Source organism: Symphodus melops, assembly GCF_947650265.1.
Source record: "Symphodus melops genome assembly, chromosome: 9".
NCBI lineage: Eukaryota > Metazoa > Chordata > Actinopteri > Labriformes > Labridae > Symphodus > Symphodus melops.
The window spans coordinates 22054172-22064289 of NC_136699.1; the positions used below are offsets into that span (position 1 = coordinate 22054172).

At 40.0% G+C, this 10118-nt stretch overlaps 1 protein-coding gene across 1 annotated transcript; it reads left to right on the forward strand.

Moving 5' to 3' along the window:
• The first annotated feature begins 276 nt into the window (after positions 1–276).
• ids (iduronate 2-sulfatase) lies at positions 277–9797 on the forward strand. The gene is made up of 12 exons (XM_079353047.1): positions 277–417; positions 517–694; positions 1668–1756; positions 3363–3563; positions 5684–5854; positions 5952–6078; positions 6508–6678; positions 6963–7069; positions 7761–7877; positions 8627–8737; positions 8922–9047; positions 9349–9797. The coding sequence occupies exons 1-12, from the start codon at positions 304–306 to the stop codon at positions 9427–9429; spliced, it is 1593 nt and encodes a 530-aa protein (XP_079209173.1). The 5' UTR covers positions 277–303; the 3' UTR covers positions 9430–9797.
• The last annotated feature ends 321 nt before the right edge of the window (positions 9798–10118 follow it).

A 10118-nucleotide genomic window follows, 5' to 3' on the forward strand; every position in this document is an offset into this window, starting at 1 on the left:
TTGTATGTCACTGTTTATACCTCGATTTTACTTGAAAAGTTTTTCCAGAGCATTTTTCTGTGAACAGTGTCACAGCTGGACCATTCACTATCCATACTACACACTACAGTGTTTTAAGACCTTTCTTAAAAGAACCTCAGATCAGCAGCTAGTTTAATCCACTGAACTTCACCTGATTTAGTTCACCAGCGATCTGTAAGCGGGTTCTGCACTCTTTGCTTTGTATGTTCATTTAAAAGTGCAACAATCTAAATCAAGTCTGGGGTTCTTTTGTTTGCAGAGAGGAGAAATGTCCTTTTCATCATGGCAGATGATTTGCGGACATCTTTGGGCTGCTATGGAGACACTGTAGTAAAATCCCCCAACATTGACCAGCTGGCATCCAAAAGCCAAATTTTTGTCAATGCATATGCACAGGTCAGTTTGTTTGTTTTCTGAACTTGTCTATTGATATGTGAGATTAATCACATCATTTAACTTTGTTGAATTCTTTGAATCTGTTCGATATTCTCTCAGCAAGCCGTGTGTGCTCCCAGCCGTGTCTCAATGTTAACGAGTCGCAGACCAGACACGACCAGGCTCTACGACTTTAACTCCTACTGGAGAGTTCATGCTGGAAACTACACAACAATGCCACAATACTTTAAATCTAACGGCTACCTCACCATGTCTGTGGGCAAGGTCTTTCATCCAGGTACAATGATCCATCTTATACTGTTTAATAAATCAGTATATGCAGGCACAGCAAAACTTTAAAAGAGCCACACATCTCACAAAATGCTTTCCACTAAAAGTGGCAGTAAAAACTACGGTAAATTTAAGAATAGTTACTTGTTGATTCATGATTTGTCTAGACCAGCGATCCTCCACTGGTCTAGCTTCAGGACCTGCCACCCACTGAACTGCATTTTAGATATATTTTTCAACCAGTGAGATTTTGTTTTATGAAAAATTGGGCAGTTTGGACCTCAGACAGTTCAAAACACATGATAGAACAAAAACGTCTTTTGAACGTGTTTTTTTTAGACGTATTTAATTAGACGTATATTCATTTTTATTTTTATTTTTTTCAGGCATACTTTTGCGACCCACTGAAACCAACTCCAAGACAATATATTTTTTAAAGAACTCAGTGTGCATGATTATTTTTGTTTACTTCATGAAAGTGTTCACATGTCTTTCATTATAGTAACCATAAACAGGACCGTTCTCTCTAATATCAGGTTAGATATTTATTATTACAGACTGACTGCACCGATCAAAAGAGATGGTTGAACACTTAAAACATCCTCAGCTCGTACAGTCTCACTTTGAATACATTCAGAACGAACTGTAAGGAGTGTCCACAAATCGTGTCCATCATGACGTTCCGATGAGAAGAAGCCGCTCCTTCTATCGAAAGGAAAATTCTTACACGTCCTTTTAATTTGAAAGGTTCACAGTTGTTCCTGTTTGTGTGTGTGAAGCGTGCACAAAATTTCATGGAATAAATAACTTTTTTACAAATTTTAATAGATGTATTTTTTTTTTTGCTCTTTAAGTAACAACTAGATCATTGTGTGCAACCTTAAACAACAAGAACAATAATTATAATGATAAAAAAATATCTGACAAAAAGTGGATGTGCATCACTAACGGTATCGATGGTTGTTGTCTTTTCTTTTGAGGTGTTCCCTCTAACCACACGGATGACTTCCCCTACAGCTGGTCCATCCCTGCCTTCCACCCACCTTCTTTTAGATATGAGAAAGAAAAGGTAAGCAAAGGCACACTTCCCATCTCCAATCAGTTGTTACTTCTCGCACATCAGATGGTTTCTAAAGCTTGTGATGCCACTCTTTCCCCTCTGTTGTAACAACATTACTGCCAACGAAAAACACGAACCAAGTGGCTGAGAAGCTCTTCGTGTTTATGTGTCGTCTATACGGATGCTGGTCTCTACAGTGCTTCTTCAACTCCGTCCTGCCGTCTGTTTGATCAGTGTTCACACTAACACTTTAAGTTTCCTAAAGTGGACACAATGCTCAAGCATTAAAATTCATTTATTCAATTGGTTTCACTGACATGACACACCCACATACAGTATTATTAAAGCACGATAGAAATACTTAAATGTTTATAGTCAGAACAGTGTGATGGAAGAATGAACCTTTTTACTACAGCAGGTTTATCAAACATGAACACAGAAATCTATTCAGATGTTTAGGATTGGCCAATGAACAAAACCCAAATATGCTTCGTCACCCGTGCGTGAATGGATTAGTGACATCTGATGCTCACTTTCCACAACAGCCTCTACCATCAGTGTGAATGTATAGATGGATAGATAGATGCTTTATTGATCCCGAGGGAAATTCAAGGCATCCAGTAGCAGCATACAGACGGGCAGGACACAAGACATTAGTTAACATACACCCGCTGTCCCCCTCCCCTCTGTATACAATAATCCCCAAACAAGATTTAGGAGCCCCCTATGTGACTAAGAGTAAACAGATTAAACCTGTGCAATTAACATTACACTTTTGCTTATATAACATAGATGTACATAACCTGTGTAGGTGTGACCTGCAGGGTAAAAGGGCTTTGAGTAGTCAGAAAGAGCTATTTAAGATCAAGTCCATTTAACACTTACCACTCGACTGACCAAAACTACAAACTACCAAACTACATTTAAGCTCCGTCATATTTGTTTTTATGTACATCAGTTTCTAAAATGTTTATTTATTTTTTTTTAACTGGGTGACACAGACTGTCTTGTGATTCAAACATATGCACTTCTCTAAAAATGATTCTTTCACGTCTGGAGGGATAAGCGGAAATAAAAGTGAGCAGCTAACAGTTCTATTCTAAATGAGGAAGTGAACCTGTTTTGCTTCTTACTGACTGTTGTGTACGTCAAAGTTGCCACACTCACTGAAATGGAGATCCCTGCAGAAACCTTTCACTATAAATCTTAAGCCCCTTTTTCCAGCAGTTCAGTTCGGTTTGGAGTTTCCATCGATGAAAGATCCCCAAAATATCCTTTACCGTCCTACTTTTTGGGACCCTTCCATTGGAGTGCCAAGAATATCATTCTGACCCTAAAAGGTGGTGCTAAACACTGCTGTCCGTTGATTGGTCAAAAGAATAGTTACTTTCCGTGTGACGGTGGCAAACAAAACCCCACCTTGTGTAAATACACAGTCGATTGTTTATTGGTCTGTATCATTCTTCATGGCACACAGCCTTCTCTGAAACAAAGCTGGATTAGCCGTGTTGTTGTTGCTCTGTTTGTCTCCTTGCTGCTGCTCCCACAGTCCAAGCCTAACACAGTGCAGCAGATCAACGTTACGTTCTTGATGCATATACTTGGCTGTTTCCAGATGTGCAAAGGGGAGGATGGTGAACTCCACACCAACTTGCTCTGTGCAGTGAACGTGACGGAGCAGCCTGGAGGGACCCTGCCTGACCTGGAGAGCACCGAGGAGGCAGTGAGCTTACTAAAAAGTCGGGCCAATGACGGCGCTCCTTTCTTCTTAGCCGTCGGCTTCCACAAACCACACATACCTTTCAGGATACCACAGGTACATGGCTTGATATTGACACCACTAAACCCTGTGCCAGCTTAGACTGGTAACGCAAACAATGGTGACCTCATTGCAAATCCAATCTAAAGGTAGCTGTCGGGCTCGGGACCAGACACAGATTTAATGACTGCTGCTTCAATAGTTGGTGTCATCGTGATTATTTTATTCTATAAAACATGAGGACTGAGGACATGGGGATTACGTCAATTTAAATTGTTTTTCTAAGGAGTTCTAAAACTTGTCCTTAATACTTGGTTTTAATACAGCTCAAGAGCATCCACTTTTCCGGCAGCTCCTGGTCTTAAAATCAGAGAGAGCTAAATGACATGTGGGAAGGGAGCCACAGGTTGGATTAGAGCCCAGGACGCCGCCTGAAGGACCATAGCCTCCGTACATAAAACGAGTGCACCAACCTTGAGCCTTCTGGTGCCCTGGTGTCATTATTTTCAAGATTACTTTATTTAGTCCTGAAGGAAACTTGCCTTTGACGTACAGGCTGTTGCACAACACGACAGAATAGAAAAGAGACGAAGACAGTGCATAACACACAAGTGCTGACAGTGCAATAAAGTGTATACCTACATACATGCATACATGGCATTCCTTTACAGAAACAGAAACCTCTACTTGCTGTCTGAGTTCAACAGTGTAACGGACAATGGGATAAATGAAGATTTGTACCTGTTCAAATTTTTTTTTTTTTTTTTTTTGCCAAGACGATGGCCTTGGATCAATCCAACATGTGGCTCCTTTCCTGCATGTCGTTCCCCACTCCCTTCTTGATTTCCAAATCAATCTTCTATCCTATCTCTACAATAAAGGCATTAAAAAAAACCACAAAAATATGAACAAAGTTATGAGTGCAGGGACAAGAAGATTCTGCAGCGGCCTCTTTCTGTAGAAGGTTGTCACAGTAGAGTTTTAGTAAATTAGGTTGCACTGATGGTAATCAACACTGGTTAGTGTTTGCTATCGCCTGACCCAAATAAAAAGTGAGAAGGAGGCAATAAATATGGAAAAAACCTCAGATATTAGAGTAATTATTTACAAGTCACGTTTCCTATTTCTACTGATACGGATGATCATCCAGTCACGTAGTTTCACGTTAAAAACTCTTTGCATGCTTTTAGTGCAACAAAAGATGCACTTAGCACACTTTCAAAAGATCATCATCATCATCAAGTTCATAAAAAATAAACGGGAGTCAAGCTTCCTTGTAATCCCTTCGGATAATTTACAGACCAAAGTCAACGATCAGTCCAATAACAGCAGGAGGAGGTGCATGCTGAGAGATTGCAGCCGAACTGTTCATGTAGTAACTTATATTCAGTAAATAACTCCCCTCTTGAAAAGTTAACTGAAAATGGTCATATATCTTGTGGCGTGAACAATAATAGGTTTATAAGACCTTGGTGCCAAATTGTAAAATGCAGGAAAGAAAATTGTATTTATTTTGAAATATATATATATATATACGTATATATATATATATATACGTATATATATATATATATATATATTAGTTTTGCAACCAACATAAAAGGAATATAGTTGTTATATTTAGAAAAGACTAACTACATGAAACAAGCCAACAGTCTTTGCTATGAAGACCTGGGGCTCCTCCTAGAGATCTTACAAACCGCTGAATGCTCCCTGAGGACAGAAAAACAGGTGATGGCGACGTTGTAGAGTTAGACTGAGCCAGTGTGTAGAAAGCACAGAGTCTTGGACTACTTGCAGGTAGCTGAAATTATTGACGGATGAGCACGATTTAACAGTTGGTCAGGAGGCTTAAAACCCGCCTCAGCTCCAGCTCTGCTGTTAGGCTGACAGGAACAAAACATGGTGGCTGCTGATGAGCCTCCAGAGCCCCCTGCAGGAACAGATGGGTAACATCACTCAGCCTTAATATTAACAGTCTGTGATGTGACTTAGTAAAACAATATTGAATAATTTTGTATTGTCCCCTGATGGGGAAAAACTGTTTAAAACAGGTTCAAACTTTTTTTTTTTTTTTTTTTTGGGCAAGAAAGCCCTGATAATGCAAATCCACCTGTTAATTATGATGTGAAGCTCCTTTTGTTAACCATATGCTTGAAATGATTTGTGTATTGCAGGAGTACCTTTCTCTATATCCCATAGACCAAATGACTTTAGCCCCTGATCCCTTTGTCCCCAAACTCCTTCCACCTGTGGCCTACAACCCCTGGTTGGATGTGAGGAGGAGAGATGATGTCCAAAGACTCAACATCAGCTTCCCCTATGGACCCATTCCTAAAGACTTCCAGGTATGAGCTGCTCTTCCTTCTTGATCAAACTTTAATCTAGTACACGTGATGCTGCCCTCTGAAATGAACACTAATAATATGATGTTGTGTCTTCAAGCTGCGTATCCGTCAGCATTATTATGCTGCTGTGTCTTATATGGATGCTCAAGTGGGGCGGCTGCTTAGTACTCTTGATGAGCTGAGGCTGGCTGAGAGCACGATGGTGGTGTTCACGTCGGATCACGGTCAGTAGATACTTGGGTGTCTATAAGACAGCAAGCATGTGTACTTAGCTTATGTTTCACCACTAGGTGGCAATGTTGTGTTTTTATATTGTGCAATAACCTCCTTGAAATAGTTTTAATTTAGAAAAAAAAAATACTGGTCCTTTTTTTTTTTTTTTTTAAACCGTTGCTTGGAAACATTTGATGTCTTCTTCAGTCTAAGACACTTTTGATCATTTCCTTCCATGATTGCTAGATAAACTAACCCACTGAACCTCAATCTGCGCCAAGTTTTTTATTCCTCATGACCTGAAAAATATCAGCAGTGACTGTTTCTGTCCTTTGTGTCTTAATGTTATCTTTATGAGAATAAGATGCAAATTTTAGTCTCTCCATCTGTCCATACTTTTTAATCAACAGCTTTCACTGTGTGCGTCTCTTGTGCTGCAGGTTGGTCTTTGGGGGAACACGGCGAATGGGCTAAATATTCAAACTTTGATGTGACCACACGCGTCCCTCTAATTTTCTATGTTCCTGGCATCACAACTCTCCGGGATTGGCTGAGAAAGTCCACCTTTCCATTTATCGATGTCTTCAGCCAATCAAAGAACAGCTTTAAGAGTAAGCCCCCCCCCCCAGGAAAAAAACCAGACACAAACATGAAACATCTTTGCTACTTTTTACATTGGTAGAACCACCATGTTTGCTGTATTTTGTCTCAAACTGTTTAATATACCAGTTTGTCTTTGACCTTAGGAGCACTCTAAAGTGTTTAGTCAGGAATACCCTTTGATATTTTGACTTCAAACACAGTGCTATGATGATGAAAGAGCAGACGTCCAGTACGTTTTAGTCTCTAATTTGTCAGTGGGAATCACTGATTGGCTGACCCCTTTCTCTTCCAGCTAATAAAGTTATAAGAAATGTGGTGGAGTTGGTGGATGTTTTTCCCACCACTTCCTGGCTGGCTGGCCTCAGAGCACCCAGACCATGTCCTGATATTTCTTTCCAGGTATGTACACATGAACTTTAATTCATGATTATTGTTTGGTTTAGTCTCTCTTACGGTATTCATTACTCAGAGTTATGGAACACTTTTTAGCTGATGAAGTTCTCTGGAAAAATGGCTGCAAAATTTTGGTAACTGACTCAAGTTCATTAAACATTTTATTACATCATTAATTTTTTAGTTGCTCCTTAATTTACTTATTGTCAGAAAGATTCAAATGTACAACGTCAAATTGTCAATTCGTTTATCAGATGCTTTTATCGAAAGTGATGAACATCAGAGAGTAAGATCAATACGTCCCATGTATGGAAGCTATAGTCCAAGTAGACGTCCCGGGTTCAAGTCCCAGCTGTGGCTCCTGTCCCGAATGTCATTCCCCATTCACTCTCCTCCACTTAATTTTGTCCACTGTCCTATCAAAAAAAAGGCATGCATTAAAAAAAAAGTTACGGAAATCTTGAAATATTTCGCTAATAGTGGCTGTCGACTTTTGTAGGACTCATTTTTTACAAATTGCACCACACGAACAAAACTTTGAATATCAAGCCATCTATGTAAAGATGGAGCTGATTCATTTTTCTGACATTGCAAACACCAAATACATCATGAAGACACCCAGTAAAGAGGAAAAACACACAAGATATGAGACTGAATACTTATCAACGTCCTTTACGTTACATTTTCTTGCTTTCAGGAGGAGTTGTGTTCAGAAGGAGACAACCTCGCCTACACCTTCCGACACCGAGAGAGAGGAGAGAATGAGGAGGCCGTATCGTTTAGCCAGTACCCTCGGCCTGCTGATACACCACAGGTAGCAGAGATGCAGTGTGTAGGAACGCAGTAACAAAGGATGTCTAAAGGTTTAATCATTATTTTGTTCCACCCAGCAAGCAGCCTTTATGAATCAATTTGTATTATACTAGTAAAGTCCTGTTTTCAATGGCTGTTATTACACTGTCACTCCATACAGCTCTGCATTGTTTGCTTGCTTAAACTGCAGACACCAGCTAGAGGAGTTATGCAACTCTCTGTCCAGGACATGCATGTCAGTGTAACTCAGCAGCTGCAGGTCAAACGGCCCGCAGAGAGACTTCTTCACGTTTCAGTGTTTTCTCCTTTTATTTAAGTGAGCGAGGCTCTGAGTACAACAGTGCATTCAGGGTTTCAACAGAAGTAATAATCACAGTTTCATAAACAAAACATCCCAATTTAATTTGTTTAATCCTGTGTGCACTTTTCATTTGCAATTACTGAACTGCTTTACTAAATATCACAGGCTGTTTTTGATGCTTTACTCTACTTACCCACAATATACACGTACAAACACGCACACAGATGCATAGACACAATCAGGCTGATAAAGGGCTCTTAGAGTTTATTTAAAGCTGTGTACAGAGCTCCATATCTTGTGTTACATATGCTGTTAAATTATTTTTCTTGGTTGCTGTCCTTTTTCATATTTCATTAGTGTTTTTTTGGGTTTTTTTTCTTTATGATTTTGCAGTTTACGTTTTGTCCATGCTTTAGAAACATTTTCTTGGAAACATTTTCTTCTCCCAGGTGAACTCTGACCTGCCTGACCTCAAAGACATAAAGGTCATGGGGTACTCTCTACGCTCTTGGGACTACAGATACACCCTGTGGTTGGGATTTAACCCTCAAACATTTCAGGTTGGTGTAGAAGAAAACTACACAACATGAACTTGTATTTTACATCTTCATTGATAATTATTCTGCAGACTGAACTCATGAGGTTTAGGCAGGGGAGCAGTGTATCACAGTGACACATCTGCCTTGACTTGGACATGAGTATGTTTAATAACAGTCAGAGAACTTTTGTCCATCGTACCTCTAGGTGAATGTATCGGACATCCACGCTGGAGAGCTGTACATGATGGCAGATGACCCTGGTCAGGATGAAAATGTATACAGAGACTCTGTCCACAGTGTTATTCACAGAAAGATGGCCAGTCTGCCTGATGTAAGTTTGAATTCATTTTTGTCAAGTACATTATTTGTCCTTTACTATTCATTGTTAATTCATTGGCAGTGTGAAACTACATACTGTGGGGTGTTATAAGATGAGTATACACCTGCTTCTATATAAAGAAGCAGGTGTATACGCAAGAGCGGGTTATTTCTGATGTGCACTAAATCGTGTACCTTTTTATTTCAGATTATATTGAGCTCTTATTTTGTGATGTCTCATTGAGTATAAAAGCGTACTGTTTGGACACCTTGACTCCCTTGTTCACTTCTTTTCCGACTTGTTTGTCGTCCAGACTTTGAGTCTACAGATGAAGATGAGGCTGCAGCTCCTCTACCTCACAGCAGGGATGAAGACGAATAGGAAGAAGGTGTGATGATGATGGTAATGAAACGCAACAGATGGACGAAAAGAGCAGTTAAAGGGAAGATGGATTGACCGAGACCCATCCATGAAGAGAGATCTTATACTTCACTTTTTATCCAGTTAAGTGGCATCACTGGCTATTCCAGGTTCGCCTCTTGTTTTGACCTCATTGCAGGGACAGGCAGATCTGGTTTAACCAAAGAAGCAAAGCTTAAATTCAAAGCACTTTCCCCCTCCTGCGCATCATGTCTGAGTGAATTTGGTTTGTTTTTTATTTTTTGTGAAATATGAAAGGGACAGCATTATTAGGCTATATATTTGTGTCTGCTTTGAATGGACTGTAAAAATAAGATGAAATAAAATATTTTTTGCCACAAAGCAACGTTATGATTTCTCGCAACATGATCACCAGCTCCCTGAGTAAATATTTGCCTGTATTCTGATGTGTAATAACTACAACTCACTTATCAGACGCTGTTATCCAAAACGACGTACATCAGAGAGTTAGGCTGCGTCTTACTTCCCTTATTTGCAGTCTCCTCGGTCCTCGGCCGAACCGGAAGTAGTTCCAAAGCCGCCATGTTGAGGATTGTCCCAAAGCTCTTATAGCGGACGGAGGAGAGAGGATCGAGGAGAGAGGAGGCTGATCCGAGGAGCGATGACCGAGGAGACACGAGAGCTGACTTCACAGAAGTCTTT

What these genes read in the sequence shown, in the direction of transcription:
- ids (XM_079353047.1), top strand. Translation starts at nt 304, where the DNA reads ATGGCAGATGATTTGCGGACATCTTTGGGCTGCTATGGAGACACTGTA. An exon ending in TTGTCAATGCATATGCACAG is followed by an intron (nt 418 to 516) that starts GTCAGTTTGTTT and finishes ATATTCTCTCAG; the next exon opens with CAAGCCGTGTGTGCTCCCAG. An exon ending in GTCCTGATATTTCTTTCCAG is followed by an intron (nt 7,070 to 7,760) that starts GTATGTACACAT and finishes TCTTGCTTTCAG; the next exon opens with GAGGAGTTGTGTTCAGAAGG.